The sequence below is a fragment of the Phyllobates terribilis genome, unplaced genomic scaffold (genome assembly GCF_046119375.1).
Source record: "Phyllobates terribilis strain yellow unplaced genomic scaffold, ASM4611937v1 Scaffold_5__5_contigs__length_657084704, whole genome shotgun sequence".
Classification (NCBI taxonomy): domain Eukaryota; kingdom Metazoa; phylum Chordata; class Amphibia; order Anura; family Dendrobatidae; genus Phyllobates; species Phyllobates terribilis.
In genome coordinates, this window is record NW_027362765.1 from 150,752,408 (window position 1) to 150,776,144 (window position 23,737).

The 23,737-nt window shown below is 42.6% G+C and overlaps 1 protein-coding gene across 1 annotated transcript; it reads left to right on the forward strand.

Annotated features, from left to right (window-relative positions):
• The first annotated feature begins 1,298 nt into the window (after nt 1-1,298).
• On the forward strand, nt 1,299-12,047 carry PHB1 (prohibitin 1). Its single transcript, XM_073681069.1, has 7 exons — nt 1,299-1,442; nt 2,643-2,747; nt 3,762-3,923; nt 4,022-4,164; nt 5,901-6,017; nt 10,204-10,299; nt 11,412-12,047. Exons 2-7 carry the CDS (start codon nt 2,660-2,662, stop codon nt 11,622-11,624), a joined length of 819 nt encoding a protein of 272 aa, XP_073537170.1. The 5' UTR covers nt 1,299-1,442; nt 2,643-2,659; the 3' UTR covers nt 11,625-12,047.
• Nucleotides 12,048-23,737: the final 11,690 nt, after the last annotated feature.

Genomic DNA, 23,737 nt, shown 5'->3' on the forward strand with positions numbered 1-23,737 from the left:
GGCAGGAGTCGGCCTGTGTCGACTGTCCGGCAGGAATCGGCCTGTGTGGACTGTCCAGCAGGAGTCGGCCTGTATGGACTGTCCGGCAGAAGTTGGCCTGTATGGACGGTCCGGCAGGAGTCGGCCTGTGTGGACTGTCTGGCAGGAGTCGGCCTGTGTCGACTGTCCGGCAGGAGTCGGCCTGTGTCGACTGTCCGGCAGGAGTCGGCCTGTGTCGACTGTCCGGCAGGAGTCGGCCTGTGTCGACTGTCCGGCAGGAGTCGGCCTGTGTGGACTGTCCGGCAGGAGTCGGCCTGTGTCGACTGTCCGGCAGGAGTCGGCCTGTGTGGACTGTCTGGCAGGAGTCGGCCTGTGTCGACTGTCCGGCAGGAGTCGGCCTGTGTGGACTGTCCGGCAGGAGTCGGCCTGTGTGGACTGTCCGGCAGGAGTCGGCCTGTGTGGGCTGTCCGGCAGAAGTCGGCCTGTATGGACGGTCCGGCAGGAGTCGGCCTGTGTGGACTGTCCGGCAGGAGTCGGCCTGTATGGACTGTCCGGCAGGAGTCGGCCTGTGTGGACTGTCCGGCAGGAGTCGGCCTGTGTGGACTGTCCGGCAGGAGTCGGCCTGTGTGGGCTGTCCGGCAGGAGTCGGCCTGTGTGGACTGTCCGGCAGGAGTCGGCCTGTGTGGACTGTCCGGCAGGAGTCGGCCTGTGTGGGCTGTCCGGCAGGAGTCGGCCTGTGTGGGCTGTCCGGCAGGAGTCGGCCTGTGTGGGCTGTCCGGCAGGAGTCGGCCTGTGTGGGCTGTCCGGCAGGAGTCTGCCTGTATGGATGGTCCGGCAGGAGTCGGCCTGTATGGACTGTCCGGCAGGAGTCGGCCTGTGTGGACTGTCCGGCAGGAGTCGGCCTGTATGGACAGTCCGGCAGGAGTCGGTCTGTACTCCCGGGCTGTGCCCTCACCATACTGAGCATCAGATCTGTCAGGATCGCGCTGTCTGAACCATTAATGCCTATGGCAGCCCATTTACCACAGGAGGATGGGAGGAATGCTCCTCAGATGTAGGGGCTGGAGGACGTATACCTACACTGCACATGGGGGCACAGTTACCTCAGAGGTCAGAGTGGCAGCAATGGACGGAGGGCAGATTTATTGTCACACACCCTAATATATAATAAAACCCTTAACTTTAACATTGCAAGAAAAAGTCACTTATTACAGCAGAGAGGACTCCTCCCCCTGTCACCATGTGCCAAGGGCAGTACGGTAACGTCTGCCTTAAAGAGGGGAATGCTGGGTATTGTAGTCTTCACGTCTTAGACGCTCAAGCGGAAAAGATGACTTCTGACTACAAATACCATGGTGCAGCGCGGCGGGGACCAGCCAATAACTTTCTAGCCTAGTGAAGGACAGAGGTTACGCATGCGCAGAAGGCTGCGTGTCTCATGTGGAGGTCAGAGCTTTGAGGAGGTGAGTGCATGGATGCCAGGGAGGAGATATTGCTGGGTCATGGGGGTCTTATACTGGTGGGAGGTTGATACAAGGGGGTGCACTGTATATGTGTTAGCGTATACCCTGCTAATCAGACATCTGAACGTGCCATGCATACATAATGGGGGAGCCCCTAGGACCAGTATACAATGTACAGTTGTGGCCTTTCCTTCTTTAAGTGTTCACCAGTCATTCAGACCCCAAAACTGTAAAGGAAAATCTTGGTTCCCCTTTAAGCAGATCTTTCTTCATAGATATTAGTGGTGTCCAGATGGGGAGAAATACTGCTCCCCAGCATACTGGGAATTGTATGTGTGAGATGGCTGCAGAGCGCTTCACTGAGCTATATTATGGCACCAACCCCAGAGATGTTTATAGGGTCCAGGTACGGCTGGGTGCCACCAGTGTCATAGGTGGCCTGCAAAATCCAATGGAACATCCATGTGTGCGCAATCAGATGACAGCCTGCAGCGGTATCATCCCCTGGGGAGAATAACTGACATGGCGCAGCATGCAGAGAGCCTCTATAAAGCTATAGCGCACAGGCTGGCTGCTGCGTATGGGGGTGCTGCAAAGAAGGTTTTCATGCTTAAAGGGTTATTCACATATTTATCATCTCCATAGAATAGTGGGGGGGGGGGGCAGCTAGTGGGCACCCTACCCATCCCAAGGATGGGGCTCTGTAGATTCCCAGCTAAATGGAGGCATGGCCAAACATTTGCACTTCTGCTCCATTCATTCACTATGGGACTGACGGAAAGAGCAAAGTAGAGTACTTGGTCTTTTCTGACAGTCCCATAGAGAGAAAATGGAATGGAGGTGCGAATGTTCTGCCATTTCTCCATTCAGCTGGAGATCTGTAGAACCCCTGTCTTTAATATGGGTGGGTGTCATAGTGTTGGTAAGTTATCTAATATCCAATAGATATGGGGTAACTTATGATTTGGGGAATAACCCTCGCCATAATTAATCACGTTACCCTTGATGGCAGCCTATTGAGTATCGCATCACAAGGGTTCCCGTCATAAAATACATGGAGATGGTGCCACCTGCAGGCAGTTTGATTTCTGTGCAGCCTAATTATTCTGTATTAGTCTGATGCTCATATTGCGTGCGTTTGCATTACTATTGTACTAATATATTGATCTCTCGGTAATATCTGATGTTTTGTCACTGCAGGCCCCATATTAAAGAAAATGGCAGCAAAGTTGTTTGAATCGATTGGAAAGCTTGGTCTGGGGTTGGCTATTGCTGGAGGTGTTGTAAACTCTGCCTTATATAATGGTAAGTTCATTTTGCTGTTGTCATGCACTCTGGGAGTTGTAGTTCCATATCAGCTGATGAGCCAAAGCTTGAGAATCCGAGGTGTACGGAAATACAAGGTGCCAGTTAAATGGTTTATAGCAAGATCTGATATAATTTCCCATCCTTAGCATAAGTGGTAACGTCCTGACCGCTGGGGCACCCGGTGATCCCCAGAACGGGTCTTTGAGGTGCTCTATCTGAATGGAATGGATTGAGCATGTAGACATCCCCTCCATTCATTCTCCAACTAACCAATATATATTTTCTTATCTTGGCAAGCTATGGTTAATGAATGCCAGCCTATGCCATTTGTCACAGGCATTCATTAAGCAGATATGTCATGTGTATTTCAATTGCTTTGCATGACCTATCCGTTTAATGGATGCCCTGTGTATTCTTGAATGATGGGTGCATTGTGGTTTTTTGTTTGTTTTGTTTTTTACGTCAGAAATCTGCAGGAAATCGGCTGCTTTTTTGTTTTTTCACTGTCCATCTTTCTATTTATGCATGTACATAAAGTTCTGTGGAAAAAAAGAACCCCATTCTATTATGCCATCAAGAACGCTGAAAAAATTTACCTGTGTTTTTTTCACCACCCTTTACTTCCTATGGGTGAAAAACCGCTGAAAGAAGTAACATGCTCTATTTTCCAAAAACCCAACCAAAGCACAAAATACGTAGCAAAAAAACAACAACATATGTTAACAGAGAGTGCTGGTTTCTCAGACTTTGCTGCTACTGCAAAACGCAGCTGAAAATTTGCATAAAAATCTGCAGCAAAATACGCTGAAAAACCCAACATGTGTGAACATAGCCTAATAATGGTATCAGTCATCCATAAACTATTATGGCATCGGTCTCCTGGATTCGTTGGGCTGGACCCATTTCTCAGAGTCCGTTTCATACCTCAAGTAATGTCTTTGCTTATGTCGTCTTATGCTTTTGTTTTGTACCTATGCACTGTTTTATACATTTTGTTTTTTCATCCTCTAGTGGACGCAGGTCACCACGCAGTCATTTTTGACAGATTCCGAGGTGTTCAGGATCTGGTGGTGGATGAAGGTACACACTTCCTTATTCCCTGGGTCCAGAAGCCAGTAATATTCGACTGCCGTTCACGTCCCCGTAATGTTCCCGTAATAACAGGAAGCAAAGGTGAGAATAAAACCTCAGCACCACATCACATTGAGAAGACTGTAATCTGGAGGTGTATATAGAGGTGGTATTTATTAATCACATCCATCCCTCCACAGATCTGCAGAACGTGAACATCACCCTGCGTATTCTTTTCCGGCCCATCGCCAATCAGTTGCCGCGAATCTACACCAGCATTGGAGAGGACTATGACGAGAGAGTTTTACCATCCATTACTACTGAGATCTTGAAGTCAGTGGTGGTGAGTGTGCAGGGAAATGTATCATTACATAGAAGGATTCTCAGTGCTTCTCTGCCTTCTAGCATGACTATGTGCCATAGTAGGACATGGGCAGGGTTGTCCTGATGTACCTCTTTAAATCAAGTTATTATGGTGCACATGTATTTAATTTATTTTTTTAGTCTATCTCATCACTATATTGAAGAAAAAATAAATAAATCAGGCCATTAAGTCTAATACTAGACTTCCAGTTTTGGGCAGATCTCATTCTAATGACAGATGGGATTACAAGGAAAGGTAACACTGGTTCCTGATGGTCAGAGCTCCCACCTCTACCACCTTCGCCCAGGTCAGATCATGTCTTATACAAGTGAGTCAGAACCTGTATATGGTTTCTGACCAGAACAGAAAGTTGAAATCTAGCCAGTGTAAATGATAGATAGATAGATATGGAAGCATTAAACATTTCAAATTTAACATTAAATCCTGATTTAAAGAAATTATATTTTCTTTACGTGTTTTGCTTAACTACGTCAAAACTTTGCGTAGGCTATAATTGTCTGGGTGGTCCTCGTTCTATTCTGCCTTGACTTTCTGAAGCGTCACTGCGTAATAGAGCTGCTGCTTGTCATTGTACAGCTGTGGTAGCAGGGAGCCGGCTGTCAAACACAGCTGGACTCTGTGCAGAGAAAGCAGACATGATTTATTATCATGTCTACCTCCTCGATCACTGTACACACTACGCTGTGTATACAGGTCAGGAAGCTCTGCCAGTCTCTTCTGAACTCAGAGATCATGTAATATCTGGGTGTAGAGAGAGAACATGAGCTGCTGAGTCCTAGGAAACACGGACAGCTCTACTATGCAGAAAAGGGCCTAATATTTTCTTGTAACTGGGGCTAATGTACTAGTCCTAGTTACAGGGGCAATTGGCAATAAAACAAATGTATTAAAGTATTCAAATGCCCCCCCACCCCTCCCCAAGGGTCCATAAAACCTTATAGGAGGCACAGAGTGCAAGATAAATGGAAAGATAGATAAAAAAGAAAATGCATGGCAAGTAAAATGCAACTTTAAAAAAAATGCTGCCATTCTGAATTGCTGTTTCTAGACCTGGCTCCATCAGGAAACCAAAAAGTCCAATATATAAAAATGGTTACTGAAAGGGTAACACCATTTAAACTTATTATTTTTTTTACTTTTACTTTTTTTTTTTTTTTTTTTTTTTTTTAATGGTCCATTGTGGTCTTAAAAAAAAAAAGTGAGAAATAAACAAACATATTTAGTTTGTGTATATATTTTCCCCTGATTTCGGAAAATAAAAATTATGCAGCATGTACCAGACACTGACTGTATGATTTCAGCCATGTATGTTTAAGGGGAAAACTTAAAGCCGCCATGGACAGAGTTACACTGGAGACTAGCCGGACAAGTTGATCCCCAGTGGCTGTGTCTGTCTTTGTCTGGTGCATGCTACTCCATCCACAGGCAGCATGTGTCATCTGTCAGATTCTTTTTAATTTCCAAGCAAGAACTTTTGTTAAAACCATTAAAAGCGCATGTTCAATAAAAACATGTCACCTGCTTTGCCAAAAGCTAATTCAGAATCTGCTCTGCTCCAGTTAATGTCACCCAACCCACCACCACAGGACTGATCTTAATGACTTTATGCCTAGATCATCCTGGCCAATTTATTCTTGAACATAAACCTGTATTTGTCATGACCTTGTTCAGATCTTTCACTAATTATCTGACAGGCCCGGTTTGATGCCGGAGAACTGATTACCCAGAGAGAGTTGGTTTCAAGGCAGGTCAGTGAAGATCTGACGGAGAGAGCGGCGACATTTGGTCTCATCTTGGATGATGTGTCCCTGGTAAGTTCATGCTTCTAAATAATTCCTGTGTCTTATGTCACTGATGGCGTTATGTAGTCAGAGGCTCCTAAATCTAAAGGAAAGTACAGCTTTATAAACTACTTATAAAATAAAAAACAGAAGCTACTCTGCAAATGGCCATGGTTTAATAATCTCCTACCTTTGTGTCTACAGCCTCTATTGAACATCATGTTTTGGGTTACAGTTGCAAACTGTTATATTACAGTTATACTCCCTATTACCTGTCCCTAGACCCTGCTAATGTTTATTCTGCAGATTGGCACATTGTATGGAACAAACAGAAAACAGTGTACCTGCAGTATCAGACTACAAAGGGCTTGTTTGTAGACTGGTGCCATGGAGGCATACATGTCCTAATTGTAGTCTTCCAGCTCAAGTCCAATTGTATTGCAGGTTTCACTCCAACACTCGGTGAAACCTCTGGTTCCCACCACTTTAAAGGGGTCGTGCCACCATAAAATATACTTTTAACCAAGCAGAAAATGTGGAAATAAATTGTTTTGTAACTTACATAAAAAATTATGCTCCATTCAGTAAATACCAAGTTTTTATCTTGTATACTCCCTGGCATTATTCCATTACGTCCTCGTAATGGATGATTAGCTGGTTGAGTTTGTGCAATTCCTGTCATCATAAGAGGACCCCCCCCCCCCCTCTAGTCTCAACCACCAGTGTGCTCAACATAGTCTACCTCACACCAGTCTGACAGTGCAGAGAGCAGGTTCCTGAAAGCACAGAACTGTGAGTCTTCCCAGCCCCCCCTCTGGGTGAGATCATCTGCTTCAGACCTGTGAGCTCGATTACAGAGAAACTCTTCCCGTGCTCACAGCTCTGTGGATCAGAACGATCTCATCCAGAGGGTGGGTTGGGGAAGACTCACGTAAATTTATTAAAAATTATGCTCCATTCAATAAATACCACTTTTTTATCTTGTATGCTCCCTGGCGCCCCCTGGCGTTATTCCATTCCATCCTCGTAGTGGGTGAACACTTGGTCGAGTTTGCACAGTTCTTGTCATCATAAGAGGTCCCCCCAACTCCCCACCCCCAGTGTGCACAACGTAATCTCCCTCATAAAAGTCTGACAGAGCAGGTTCCTAAAAGCACAGAAGTGTGAGTGAGTCTTACCTCCCTGCTCCCTGCGCTGTCAGACTTGTGTGAGGGAGAATACATTGTGCACACAGGTGGTGGGGGGGGGGGGGACCTCTTATGATGACAGGAACTGCACAGATTTGACCAACTGATCGCCCATTGCGAAGACGTAATGGAGTAACACCAGGGAGCATACTTCAGAAGATAAAAACTTGGTATTTATTGAATAGAGCATCATTTTTAATGTTAATTACAAAACCATATACTTCCACATTTTCTGCTTGGTTAAAGGTATTCTTTAAGGTGGCACAACATGAAAAAATTGGTGAAATGTCTTCTTTAACTGGACACCTGACATACTAGTGGCTACAAAGCGGAATAAAATACATATTTTTTTAATTTCGCCTCTCCATTGCAAAGATATTGGCAAAGTATTTGGCACCTAATGAGTGAACTTTAAGTCCAACTGGATGTTATCAGACAATTTTCACTGGGGGTGTGTTCTCCTACCTGTATGAGTTGCCCAATTATAAGCCGGCAGGAGAAGAATACATCCCTGTAGCTTCGGTTTCTCAGTGCGTGTGAGATGTAATAATACAGATCTGATCTCCTGGTCTAACCTCCTGTGTGAGAGATTAGGAGAGATGATAGAAGGCTTTTTAATGTGATACAGCTAAACTCAGCTGTGCCACCCTTGCTCTACAGCAAGGGTCTCAAACTCAGCCAGGTAAATGGGCCGCACATACAAAAATTTGAATATGAAGGGCCTTGTTCTTTGGGAGAGAAGATGACGTTTTCAGTGATGCCATTACTTTTCTTTGACTTTTTGATCATAATCCTTGTGTGGGTTTTTTTTTTTTTTTTTTTATATACTTGTTTTTTCTTTTTAATAGCGTTTATCATATAGGTTATGGTACAGGTCTTCTTTCACTTCAATTTTTACATAACAGCATTTTTTTTTTTACCCCCTCATTCGACCCCATGCAGTACTGTAGTTTTACAATTAGCCCCATACAGTAATCCTGGCCCCCATCCTGCAAAAAATGTCCCCAGTCCTGGTCCTGTCTTGTAGTAATGCCCCCATCCTTGTAGCAATGTCCCCCATTCTGCTGCTCTATACATACACATTTTTAAAAATAAATAAATAAATTCTTCTCACCTGACCTTTCTCCCTCCGAACAGCCTGCTCTTCCTCCTCTACAGCTGGGGCACTTGGCAATGACGTCATGTGCTTTTGCGTCGGGATGCCCACATCAGCTGTTGGATTCTTGATTGGCCAGTGGCTTGTATTGATATTGTGGTGCAGAGAGTTGATCTCTGCTCCACAATACATTTCAATTGAATGCGAGTCCAAGGATGCACATTCTGTTGAAAAGTGTTGACATTGGCGAGCGATTGTCTCAGGGGCCTGGGGTTCACACAACAGAGTGTAAGGGGCCACAAGCAACTTGAGGGCCACATGTATGAGATCCCTGCTCTACAGGGATCTTATCTGAAAAGTGGGACTCATCTGTGTTCTGATCTCTTAGCACTTCCTAATCAGGCAGGAGGTTAGACCAGGAAATCACAGCAGTATCCTTACATCTCACACACTGAGAAACCTGCTCTGAACTATGGTGGGGCGTGCTCTTCTTTCCTATGAGTGTTGCTGCCTGCTTATGATTGGTCAGAATTATACAGAGAGAATTACACCCCTCAGTGAAAAGTAATAACACTCACTTGGACTTAAAGTTGGCTAATTAGGTGGGAAGTACTGATTGAAAATCAGACTAAAATAAAAAATAAATAAATTAAAAAAAAATTCCGCTCTGCAACCACTATGATCGTATTTTTCGGACTGTAAGACGCACCGAGGTTTTAGAGGAGGAAAATGGGGGGGGGGGATGTAAGCAAAAAAAATGTGGTCATGATGCCCTGTTAAGGGGGAGGGGGTCTGCTGCTGACACTGTTATAGGGATAATGTCCCCAAATTCTGTTAATATCCCCAGCCCCCTCCTTCCTGTTATATGTGGCCCTCATCCCCATCCTGATATTCATGGCACCCCTCTTCCCGGTATATATGGCACCCCTCATCTTGGTATGCTTGGCACCCTCTGATCCCCATCACGCTGCACACAAAAAAAATGAGTGATTATACTCGCCTCCTCTCTCCTCCAGGGCTGCATAACTGCCATGCTCCCTCACACTGTGAGATGCACTGCCGGAATAGTCACTGCTCCCCACGCCGGGACTGTGTGCGTGGGGAGCAGTGACCATTCACTCTCCTTAATAGCGTGCACACACTGTACCCGCAGCGCGGCTCCTGTTGCTGCTTTGTGGTCTGTGTGCCCGCTATTAAAGACCATGAATATTCACTACAACTAATGGGAGTTGGGAGCAGTGAAAATTAATTTTCTTTAGTAGCGGGCACAGTGGTAGGATGCAGCAGTGGGCTACTGCCTCCTGTACCCCGCTCCTCTGCTGCTGCAGGTCCCCCCGCGCCACCCACTGTGTGTGTACCCCCCACTTTCCTCCAAAATTTTGGAGGAAAAAAGTGCGTCTTATAGTCCGAAAAATACAGTACATTATGTATTGAGTTCAACATGAAGCATTTGGTGTAAGGTCCTCATTAATGGCTTACATAGTAGCTGTTACTGATGACCGCATCGAAGATGCATAAACAATGGTGGGAGCTTACTTTGTTTCAAAGTGGTATGTAGAAAATTGACCTCATGGCAGTCACGTGGTTGGCCTCAAGGTACACTACTGTCCATTCATTCAATGCGCCCCTTTGTGGTGCAGTGATTACATGCTACAGCAGGTTCCAGGTTCTCTACAGTTGCTTTGTCTGTGTCAGCAGAATAACACCGTCTTTCACAAGAGGAGCAGATGTCATAATACTTGGCACATTGCAACAGCGCAATATATTCTGATAATTTTAGATAATGTAAAAGGAACCTGTATTTTGCTGTGGGCTCATGTTGGGAGTTTTACTTTTTTTTTTTTTTTTTTTCCTTCTATTATATCTGATCATTCTTTGTAGGGAGTGTCATGGCTCTATGCAAGTACCTTGTGTAATGTTCTTCTCTTCATAGACTCACTTGACATTTGGTAAAGAGTTCACAGAAGCTGTAGAAGCTAAACAAGTGGCCCAGCAGGAGGCAGAGAGAGCCCGGTTCATCGTGGAGAAGGTAAAGACTCTTCTGGGGATGTATTTGCTTGCTCACTTTAAGGGACTTCTGGATTTTTTAAGAATTTTGCCAATATCTTGAACTTAAGTAAAAAAAAAAAAAAACACCCCACTATACTTTTTAATCCCCCGCCACTCCAGTGGTTCACAGCCGCCATGCCGCAATTATATGCCAGGCATCCTTGTCATAACCACTACACCCACTCGCTGACCTCAGAGGTGATGCGGTCTTGTGACCATTGAGGCCAATGAATAATTGCAGTGGTTATGTGTTGTACATGCTCTATTTAGGAAGTAGGCAAAGACCTACAGGGACCCCTGAAGCTGTTTCAACACACTTTAACTATTAGTTCAACAGGTGCAAACTGCTATATCGGTGCGTGTCCCTCACTGATTACCAGCATGAGGGTTCTCCACCAGCCAAAAGATTGGGGCTAGAAGGAGTTGAATGTAGATGCAGATCATGAATATGAAGATAGCATGCGCAAACTGCAGCTCCTTCAGCACTGTCCCAAGACAATAGTCCCAGTCCCCAATTGGCCTCACAATGTACTTCTACTTTAGACACATCCCCGCCCCCATCCCCAATACAGTTTTCCTTGGACCACAATAGCTGGCCTGACTCTGGACCACCTGACACAAACTACCAGCCATATTTATGCTTCAGTTCAGGTCAGGAGACTTGATGTCCGCACACAGACCACCCAATATGGACGTATGACTTCAACCTTTGACTGAGCTGTAATACCAGACAACACTAATTATCTTCGATCCTTCACTTGTCTTATACTTTGGATTTTAATCTGAGGATGGTCTTGGTTAGGGATGAAAAAAACATGGGATGTATCACTAAATGGACAGTGCTGCAGGGAAATCCATAATTTATTAATTTCAAGTGATTTCACATGCCCCATACAGTCTAAGTTAATTAAAGATTGTTTGCCATTGGGTAGAATGAACCCCATGGCATAGGATAGCTGGGTTTACCACGGAGACCATATAGTGGTCATTTACATATATGACCTAGGAAACTTCCTTCTGTATCTTGACATGTAAACCTGCAGAAACTAATGTCATACATAATTTAATCTTTTTTTTTTCCATTATTTATAGGCAGAGCAACAGAAAAAGGCTGCCATTATTTCCGCTGAAGGAGACTCTAAGGCAGCCGAGCTGATTGCAACGTCGTTAGCAGAAGTCGGGGACGGCTTGATTGAGCTGCGCAAACTGGAAGCTGCTGAGGACATCGCATACCAATTATCTAGGTCCCGTAATGTAACATACTTGCCCTCAGGACAGTCCACACTACTACAACTGCCCCAATAGTCTGAGGGAGCATCACCCCAATCCCAATTGTTGTCAATGTCCCCAGTAAGGTCTGAATCTCCAGGTCAGGAATCGGTGGACGGTGCGAGAGTCTCCATCATAGATGAGGCAGGTGACCTAATGATCCTCTAGTCACATAGAGGAGCCAAGTGTAGTAATACATGACATTAATTTGCAAATATTGGTAATCCATAACACATGCAGTCTTAGTTCTCTATATGGTGGTACATCCGGTGTCCGGTCACTTGACTCTGATATGGAGTTCACTTGCACAGCATCCTACCCAATCTGTGCCTCCACCGCAAGTCCAAGATGTAACCTGACCAATAATTCTATGTGATTTATATAAAGAGAGCTCACACCCTTGGCTTTCAGATTTCCAAAAAATCAGACATTTCATTAATAAAAAAGAAAAAATAAGAATCCTTTGCCTGTGTGTTATTTTCTTAAGTCTAGTTTTGACATGTTTTATAGTAGATGATTGTATTTCCCATTAATTGACAATGCTTGAGCACGTCGACTGTGTGTTGTCCATTTATTTCTCCTGGAAATGTATGAATACATTGACACGTGCAATAGCAACACCCAGTAGTAAATGTGGTTCAGTTAGTGCTATAAACAAAGTAGTAAAGGAAATTTACTAAAATAAACATGTCTTCTATAGGCTGGGACTGCACAGAGACATTGGCAATGACATCTGTTGCCTGACCACAGTTTGCTATGTATCACTGCTACATTACAGCTCAATACCAGTGATTGGGTTGCATTGTGACCTCAAAGGGTACCACGACCAGAAAGTTGCAAAAACATCCGACGCAGTTGGATTTCTAGCAGTTTGTTTGTAGCCATATCGCAAAACTCACACTAAGACCCTATTCACTTGTATTTTGCTGCTGTGGAGCAGTGACACCTAGCCATCTTTTGGTCATTTGGCAAGTGGTGTGGCCAAAGTCACCATATGGTCCCAGGTTCCCATTGGCCAGCATGCATCAGCCAGTATCCTTAATCTATGGGCAACATGTATCAGACACTGGCTGTATGATCTCAGCCAGGTATAGTGTATTAATACGTAATTTTCTTACAGGCTAGTTTATGCCATCCAAGCCATAAAAGATACAGGAAAGAAGCGGTATCTTCCGATACAAAAATTGGAGTTAACTAAACTTTTAACAAAATATAAATATTGGACAGACTCCCAAAGAATGTAATCTAATTGTGATTAAACCATAAAAGAAGAAAATATAAATGCAATAAATCTCACTTATTCCTGTCGCAGTAAATCGTACACTATAAAGGAGGAAAATAAAAGCAATACATTATAGATGTGCACACCAAAATATAACTTAATCACAAATCAATACTCCCATGATTAAAACCAAAATATTGACACTGACATCCTGAAATCAATGTACACATATAATATATTCAGATATACGCCGCATATATATACATGTATGTACAATATATTAAAGTATAAATCCCATGTAGATGTAAAATACAATAAGCCCTAAAGTCTGAGTCCTGTAATGTAATATGTATAAGATAAAACAATATATGCAAAAAATTATTAAATCAGTCAGAATAGGACATATGTGCTAATGATTACTAAAGTACAAATTTGAGTGTATAAATGCATATAGATGAGTTACAAAAATATATAATCAATAGAGTATATAATATAATGGACTTAAATATATCTATATAACTGACCAATAATAGGAAAAAAGTGGTATTCAGTACATCTAACCCATAATATAGAATCCAAGATAAGGGCGAGCAGTGCAAAAATAGGAATATCAATGGAGAAACCCCCATGCGTATCGCTGCACTGGGCGGCTTCATCAGGAGATGTGAGTCATATGCACCCCAGAACAGCGTAAGCTGCTCATGTACCGCGAGATAGATGCCGCATGTAGAATAGCAAAGTGTGTGCAGCCATTCTTAGCAATCATATGAGGCTCATATATTGGACTCTACTAAATCAGTGTGCATGAGCTGAGAATCCACAAATCCTCTTGATACAACTATTAATTTAAATAGAAGGCAATAATGCACCCATTTAAGTGTAAATGTATCATATATGGGAAACCAGAATCAGATAAGTCTATAGAGCACCCGATCTAACAAGAAATAAGTATAACTTTAGTGTATAGCACCACAAACATCAAATTGAGCTCGGCATAAAGGAACCATAAATATCCTGTGTAGCTCAAACTAGAATATTTAGTCCTGAGAAAAACTAAACACAACCTGTGTGAATTACATAAAATAATTTATCAGAAAAAAAAATATGGTTCTTTAAAATTAGGTAATTTCTCAGATCAACAACAAGATACCTGAAAAATTAGATGTCATTGTTTACAAAAAAACAAGGTCAAAATACAGAAGTAGTGTGTGAAAATTTAAGTACACCCTTACTACTTCCATAGGATTTAAGACTGTGTAGTAACCAGATGCTGCTGACAAAATGCCCTTGATTAATTGTTCATCAGCCAGTGTGATCACCTCTATAAAAGCAGAAGTTTTGGCAGTTTGCTGGTCTGCAGTATTCAGGTGTGTGTTAACACAACACCAAGAAGGAGAGTTGTTAACAATGATCTTACAGAAGCAATTGTTACTGCCCATCAATCTGGGAAGGATTATAAGGCCATTTCCAAACATTTCCGAGTCCATCATTCTATAGGGATAGATTATTCACAATTGAAAAAAATTCAAGACGTCCAAAAGTGGACGTCCAAGCAGATTTGTGCCAAGGATAGATCGTACAATGCTAAGACTAATTACAAAACAAACAACCTAAGGCTATGTGCCCACGATGCAGAAATGCTCCGGATTTTTTCCTGAGCGTTTCTGCATCTCCCTGGCAGAAAAAACGCATGTGGATTGTACATGTGGATTGTACATGCGTTTTTCCTGCCAGGGACATGCGGATGTGAAGCGTTCTTCACTTGCATTTCCGCATGCGGGTTGACAAACGCTTTCCAAGCGATTTTAGCATCATTTGGAAAGTGCTTGACAACTTGGTCACACTATATAAATCCATGCAAACGGCATGGATTCATATACTTTGACCTTAAAGAATGGTAAAAAATAAATCAATACTTACCTTCCGATGGCCCCCGCAGTCTTGCTTCGTTCCGTCCTGGCTTGCCGGCAGCTCGAGGTACACTACACTGAAGGACCTGCCGTCACATGACTATGACGTCAGCGTAGGTCCTTCAGTCCACCGCGATCTGCCGGCAAGTGAAGACAAGGACACCGCGGGCCATCAGAAGGTAAAGATGATATTTATTTTTTATTTTATTCTTTTTTTTCAGGTTCTATGGTACCCGGGTCCGGAGGAGAGTCTCCTCTTCTCCAGACCCGGGTACCATCTGCACAATGAAACGCTTGGATTCCGCAACTGCAGATGCAGTGATACGTAATCCATGCGTTCCAATGCAAGTCAATGGCGGCAATTACGCTGCGTGTCCGCAAAATTAATGGACATGCTGCGTATTTTTCCGCAATGATAATCCGCAGCGGAAATTTCCGCAGCATGTGCACAGCACATGCAGATTATTATTGGGGAACATGGCAGGCCTTCTACCAAGCGTTTTTTAAGCGTTTCTGCAGCGGTTTTGCCGCTGCGGAAAAGCTTAAAAAACGCATCGTGGGCACACAGCCTAAGAGTTACAACTTAGACTCTAAAGGCCATAGTTAGGCTGTTAAATGTTCCAAGTTCATGACATTACAATAAGAAAAAGACTGAACAAGTGTGGCTTGTTATTAAGGGTTGCCAAGAAAAACAAGAAGCGTGGCTAAAAACTGCATCTGAACAAAAGCACAAAACTTTTGAAACCATGTCCTTTGGACAGATGAGACCAAAGTGGAGATATTTGGCCATAATGCCATGCGTCTCGTTTAGCAAAAACCAAACTCGGCATAGAAACCTTATACCGACTGTTTACAGCAGGGGTGATGATTTGGACTTGTTTTGCAGCTATAGATCCTGGACACCTAAGTTATTGAGTCAACCATGAACTTCTCTGTATCCCAAAGTATTTTATTAGAGTCAAATGCAACGTCATCTATTCAAATACTGAAGCAATTCAACAGGACAATGATCCCAAGAACACCAGCCAATCTACATCAGAATCACTGAAAAAGAAACCAATCAAGGTATTGCAATGTCACAGTCCAAACCTCAACCCAATAACAAAATAATTGGCGTCCTCTTAAGAGATTTGTGCATAAACAAACAACCACAAACCTCAATAAATGTCAGCAATGTTATAAAGAAGAGTGGCCAAAATTGCCCCAGAATGATATCAGAGACTGATAAAGTCATCCAGAAAATGATTACTAAGTTATAACAGCTAAAGGTGGCTCTACAAGCTGTTGATTAATGGGTTGTACTTAAATTTTCACTTATTGCTACTGCATTTTGGTCTAGTTTTTAATATGTAATGACAGTGTAATATGTCATGTGTTGTTTTCATTCTGAGGTTGTGTTCACCCAATGTTAAGACTTTCTTCTAAGGTACAGAAGTTTTCTTTATTTTTTTTTATGTCCTGATGCATAAACCCACAGAATTTAAAGAGGGGCGTACTAACTTTTTTTTATGACTGTAAAATAAAGGTGTATTTTATCTTAAACTATTTGATATCTCTAATCCTAGAGATGCTTCAACTGAATAAAATAAATCATAGTATGTCAGCAGCCAATCATAACCAGTAATATCAGTCAAAGAGTAGAGGAAGAGAACTGCCCTAACATCAAACAATACAATAAATCATAACATTTTATCTGGAAGGAAAAAATATCCAAATGATTTATGATGTGGAGAAAATAAATTAAATATCGCGGAAACCTTGTTTTGCAACACTGTTCTACATGTTTTCAAAAGTTGTCAGGTTCAGTTATGAAATCAGCCATTTCCTAATGATTTTGTCCTCCTGAATTCAAATCTGACAATGAAAATTTTTAGTTGGCTCTTGTTTCTAAGATATCTAAATTTTTCCTTTTACTGCTACAAATAATTAATTCGTAAAAGTTTCAGTACTTTCAAACATTATTATTTTTGCAAATCTAAAGATGCAGAATATTTTGTTATGCCAATTTTCTGATATTTAGCGTAAACTTGGCAACAATTCGAATAACTAAAACATGTCTAACCACTATTTCGAATTATTACCAGTTATAGAATATTGCATTACTAAATTTGGTCCTCAAACAGTGACAACTCTTTTTTGCTTGTCTCTTGTATTCCTGCATCGGATCATCTCTTACAATTGTCCAACAGTAATCTGCAAGCATTGATGGATTCCATTTTCCTCGACATCTCTTCTCCATAACCGCAATATCTTGGTGAAATCTCTCACTGTGCTCGTCGCTCACTGCTCTGCAGTTCGGTGGAAAAAAGTCTAGATACAAATGTAAGAAATGAATCTTTAAGGACATGTTACAGCCAAGATCCTTATTTGTTTTGAGGAAATTTTCCACCAACTCTTCATAGTTATCTGCTCTTGAATTTTCCAAAAAATTAGTTACCACTAATACGAATGCTACCCATGCAGTCTTTTCCTTGCCCTGCAACAAACAGATAAACTCCTCATCTTGATGAAGCTTACGAATCTGAGGTCCAATAACGAATCCTTCCTTTAGCTTTGCTTCACTCTTCCTTGGAAATTTATCGATGAGATACTTTTGCTTTTTTATCCATTGCCTTTAGAAAGTTCTTCATTAGGTCCAACTGGATATGCAAAGGTGGTAACAAAATTTCATGTGGGTCAACAAGTGCAGGATGCAAGACATTTTTATTCCCTGGCTGCAGTAAATGTCGAAGAGGCCAGTCTCTTTTATTGTAGTGATATTCTCTTGCATGACTACCCCACTCACACAAAAAGCAGCATTACTTTGTGTATCCACCCTGGAGACCAAGTAAGAGGGCATCCACCTTTAAGTCACCACAAATGTTGGTCATAGTTCAGGCACCTCAACAGCTGTTTCATGTTGTCATAGGTTTCTTTCATGTGGACTACATAACCAACTGGAATTGAAGGTAGCACATTGGCATTATGCAGCAAGCTTGCTTTTAGGCTTGATTTGGACGAATCGATGAAGAGCCTCCATTCCTCTGGATAATGACTTATCTTCAGAGCTTTCATTAAACTGTTGATGTTGTATGCCACAAGATCATCCTCCATGAAGAAGTATTGGACAAGATCTTTATCACGGTTGCAGAACAAAAAAAATCCAAACATCACCCGCTAGGAGATTCCACTGCTGTAGCCTGGAACCTAAGAGCTCAGCCTTATTCTTGGGCAGATCCAAATCTCTAACAAGATCGTTCAGTGCACTTTGTGTTATAAGGTGTGGTTCAGCTGAGGTTGCTGGTAGAAAGTATGGGTTGTGAGAGGAAGATCCTTCGTGACACCAAGCACCCTCTTCTTCCTCACTTGACTGAAAATGTTTCTGGTGCTTTTGGAACCGTCAGTTCTTCTGTATGTGGCACTGGGCGTATTGCAGATGGAATGTTTGGATACTGTAAAGTCCACTTCTTCCTTGAAACTTCTTTCCTAATAGGGGGCCCCATGCAGAAATAGCAATTGGTAGTGTGATCGGTTGGCTCTCTCAAGATCATTGGTACTGCAAAAGGCATAGATTGCCTCTTCCCATGTAACCACTGGGTAAGATGTGATGCACATCTATTGCAGCATATGTGTGTAGCCCAACTTTTAACCTGATCTCCTATTCTGCAGCCAAAAAACAGGTTGTAGGCTTTCCTTATCATTGTATTCAAGTTTCGTCTTTGTGACGCAAAAGTGGCTTCTTCGCATATGTAGCAAAAACTCTCCACTTTGTTAATGCAAAACCAAGTCATATCTGAAAAAAACAGAGAAACATGTCAATATGCTAAGAAACTAAGGTAAGAAATCCTAAAACTGTTTACCTTACACAGAGAGCATTTATAAAAGTAGGTGATGCAACTGTAATTAGGATTACGTCATAGAAGCTGAGTTGGCGTTTTTTTGATTGGTCACCCTAAAATGATAAAATACTGAAGGCTCAATAGTCTAAATAGATGATGCAATAGACTAGCTACTAACAATGCAATAATGAGGATGAAATAATAAAGGCACAATTTTTCCAAATGCCTGCAGGAAAGGTGTCATAAGTAATTACAACTTCCTCTGGATCTTGAAAATTAGAGCCAATCAGCAAATTTAAGCATCATATTTGTTTTCAGCACCACAAAATTAGTTGCGTTCAACTGTTTTTGTCTCTGTGCTAATTTGTCTGTAGAACCATCATATCTAACTTCTGCTGTAGAGCGGGAAGTAATATCAAGCTATAAAATGTACTGCCAGATAGCAGAGGGGTAGGGTAGATAAGAGTATAACGCATGAACAGAAGAAGCACAAACCAACAAGTCCAAATGTATTCCATCAATTGGAAAATTAGAGAAAAATATATTTTCTCATAAAAATATTAGATTGAAAATAAGATGAATTTTAAAAACAAATACATTTCCAATGTCCAGTCTTAGAAAATAGTATAGGCTCGGTGCTGGAATTAATTACACAAGTGGGCAATCTATGTAAAAGCTTGAGTAGTAATCCATTGTGTCCTCATGGTCGCAGAAGATGTGTAATCGTGAAAGATATACCAAACACTTTTTTAAATCCAAGGGAAGGGATATTTTGGGTACAAAGGTCACAAAGTTTCTACAATGGATACATTATTTAGTCTAGAACCGGGGTCTCAAACACGCGGCCCTTCACGCTGCTTCATGCGGCCCGCAGGCACCACAGACCCCGATCGCGCCTGGTACAGGAGCCGCCGACAGCTGCACTTTAGTTCAGTGTATTGCCGTGCAGAAACCAGCTCTCTGCACAGTAATACCAGTGCCAGCCGCCGGCCTATCAGAGGCCAGCAGCTGACATCTGCGTCCCAGCGCAGCGGCGTATGACGTCACTGACATGCGCAGATGTCAGCTGCTGCCCTCTGATAGGCCGGTGGCTGACACTGGTATTGCTGTGCAGAGAGCCGGTCTCTGCGCGGCAATACACTGAACTAAAGCACAGCTGTCGGCGGCTCCTGGACCGCGATCGTCAAGGGGGCTATGGTGCCTGCGGGCCACAGGTGCAGAAAGGACGCCGAGGGAACGGAAGACAGGTGAGAATAATCTTTTTTTTTTTCCTCTTATATGTGTATGTGAAGAAACGGCACAGGGGACATTCCTCCAATATGGGGACCAGGATGGGGACCTTCCCACAAGATGGGGACCAGGATGGGGACATTCCTTCAACATGGGGACCTTCCTACAAGATGGGGACCAGGATGGGGACCTTCCTACAAGATGGGGACCAGGATGGGGACCTTCTTCCAATATGGGGACCAGGATGGGGACCTTCCTCCAATATGGGGACCAGGATGGAGGACATTACTACAAGATGGGGACCAGGATGGGCACATTACTACAAGAGGGAGACCATGATAGGGACATTCCTACAAGATGGGGACATTACAACAAGATGGGGACCAGAATGGGGCATTACTACAAGATGAGGACATACCTACAATATGGGGACCAGTATGGGACATTACAACAATATGGGGCCCAGGATGGGAGACATTACAACAAGATGGGGACCAGTATGGAATATTACAAGATAGGGACAAAGATGGGGGACATTACAAGATGCATACCAGGATGGGGCACATTACTACAAGATGTTTGCCAGAAAAACTTCAAAATAAAGCATGAAAAAATATTTTGCCACTAAAAATGCTGCTTTATATATAAACTAAAGTAAACAAAAAAAGTGCACATTCATTATTGCCATATCTGTAACAACCCAAGCTATACAAAAATAAAATAAAACAGCAAAAAAAGGAGTATAGAAAAAAAAATGGTATCTCTAAAAATGTCACTTTGTCCTGCAGAGAATGCGGCCCCCCAAATTAAATTTTGTTCCGTGTGTGGCCCATATACCCATCTGAGTTTGAAACCCATGGTCTAGAAGATGATGTAACCAATTAAAATGGATTATTGAAAAAGGCATCTATTTCAGAAATATAAGTCTGTAGGAGCCATTCCTGTGAAGGAGTAAAAGTGCTAAAATTACAGAGAAAAATTACACAAAAACCATGCCAGTGATATGCAAATGTGAGTGAGATGTGAATGGAGGGACACAATATGCAACAAACATATCGATTTATAAGTCACAATTTATACTAAACTCTAGAAAAATTGCTACAGCTTATCTTCTGTGTCCATGAAGAGGCAATGGATCACCACTCAGGCCCTGACATATTGGATCATCTCTTAGATCACTAAGATACCTTGGCCCTGATTCATTAAATTGTTTTCACCAGAATTCTGGCGTAAAAACTGGAGGTGGCACTAAAATGTTGCAACTTTTGGCATTTTCACTCCAGTTTTACCCAGCTCAGCCAAAATGGATTGTGAAGTCAAAGCTCATGATGAGCTGTGGAGTGCCTTATGCCAGAATTCTTGCTCCAGTCCTTGACTGGAGTAAGATTAGTGGCTAGGTGCAAGGAGACGCACACCACTTTTCGAACGCGCTTGATTCAATAAGAAGTGTGTGCCTCCTAATGAATCAGGTACGTCTGACTCCACCACACCTCCTCATCAAGACCGGTGTTAACATCACCATTATTTATGAATCGGGCCCTTGTGTAAAGATCTCCAGCACAGAGACCTTTCTGTTTCATATCATTTTGTTTCAGTAAATATATTATTCTCAAATTTTTCCTACTGACGGAATACATTTGGTTTATGTTTCTTCTGGTCATGTGTTTATACTCTTATCTACCCTTCCCCTCTGCCATGTGGCAGTACATTTTATAGCTTGATAATATTAGTTCCCGCTATAGAGGTTAGATATTACAGCACAAGGCTTCTGCAATATTTAATTTATTTTCTCCACATCACAGATCATTTGGATTTTCTGTCCTTCCAGAGAAAGTTTTAATACTTAATGGATTGTTCGATATTGGGGCACTTTTCTTTCTCTACCAGTTGGTGTATGCTCTTTTAGGCTATGTGTTCATACTTTTCGCTACTCTATCCCTGTGGCGTAGTGTAAGTCACCAGCACTCAGGGCAAGGCAAGTATTTTTTTGTCTCCCAGAGTCCCTTATCTCCCAAGCATATGAATTGAATTTTAAGAAAATACTGATGTAATTATAGTTTCCCCTTTGACCATCTAGGTTTTTTTCTGCTTTTAGTTGAATTACGAAATGCAATTTTAGAAATTAAGTTATACATTGTTTAATGTTTTTATGCAACTATTTTATTGCCCTAACCCTAAACCTAGCCCCGGTTCTTGGGTTCACTGGGGGCTCCAGCAGTCGGACCCCAGCAATCGGAAAGTTATCCCCTATCAAAAGAATAAGGGGTAACTTGAAATTGCAAAAATACCCCTTTGAATGAAAGATTTCTGGTATCAGCACTGGAGTGTGGAATCTTCACAATTCAAAGGCCCACCCAACAGAACATGGTGACAGCTGGACCTCGGAATAACACATTTTCTGTCTGCAAATACTGAGATTCTGTGAGGCTTGGAGTCTACAGAGAATGACTGCAACTATAAGTATAGAATCCCTGGCATTTCTACACCATGGAGAGTGGACTGCAACCACAATCAGAGACTGGATGTGACTTTTCCCAATTTGTACGAAACTTACACTGTTAGGAAGAGTTTGCTGTGCATGTGGATCTCATAGCGGCCCCCAGTGATGAGCAAAGTTTGTGGTGTGAATACTTGCAGTTGTGTGCTGACTTGACTTTTGCATGTCTCTCAATTCCCTCTTATTGAGAGAAGTTGGGTAAGACTGGAGACCACAAGAATGCAAAACTCAAACATGCGGTCAGATGACCACCAACGAGCATAGAGAATACAGTGGAATCGTGTTAGGTGCTCACCGTACAATGTCACTACAGTCTTAAGTCACAAAGAATGACTGCAGACTTTGCTTCTTAGGGCAGGGACACACGGCCATATATCTCGTGTGATGACCGCATCGCACTGAATGGACTGGCCGACACCTCTCCTGACTTGAGCGGGACAGCGTGATGTATTTCTATGCAGCTGTCAAGCTCAGGTCAGGAGAGGTGCTGGCCAGTATGAGGTTTACCATGCGATCTTCGGACGAGAAAGGGAAAGGGCAAAGAAATATCCAAGATTTTAATTACAGAAAGCACAGATATCCTGGTCCTGGCAAACTGTGATCTCAAAAAGAATGAGATGGTGGAGAGGTATTGATTTTTCATAAGGAATCAGAAGGTTGGGGAAAATATGGACAGATATGTGCCAGAGCAAAGAAGTTGGAAGCAACACATGTGGATTTGGGGGCATCAGAGACTCCCTCACTAGAGACCAGATCGTGTGTGGTATCAGAGAGAGATTACTGAGAGGAAGGGCTGATGAACTGCTAAAAGCCTGGAGATGATGGAGGCCACCAGTGATGCCAAGGCTTCCTGCAAGCTGTTCATTGTAAATATTGAGGGAAAATACATGAGAGAGACAAAGAGAAATGTCCAGCATATGGGCAAATCTGCAGGACTTGTGGAAACATGAATCATTACTCAGCTCTGTGCAGCCTGAAACCAGGCGAACAGGACAGACAAGTCCACTCTGTGACGTCGCGTAGGACACCAGCAGCGACGGTCCAGAGGACATCACATGGCTGCAGCCTGCAACAGAGAATGTCAATGCAGTAGTTTGGCCAGTAACCAATAATACAATGCAGATTTTTGTTGGATGAGCAGCCCATTACTTTTCTGCTGGATTGTGAAGCAAGTTGCGATATCCTTTACTCTGCCAAACAGGTCACCATACTGGTTCAATGAGAAAAATGTCCTGAAACCTTTGCGAACATGCAACATTCAATTGCGCAACCCATGTAACAAAAAGACTGATGGTGGAATTTACAGTGCTGCATGCAGGTGATCATATACTGGAAGTAAAAGCAGTTCAGGCTATGGACTTAATAAAAAAAAAAATTAAGCTAAATTTGTTGTAAAAATCCCTGAGCTTCCCTGATTCTGTGGCTCTTTTCTGTTTTGCGCTACGTCACTCCATTGCAGAAATATTCATATT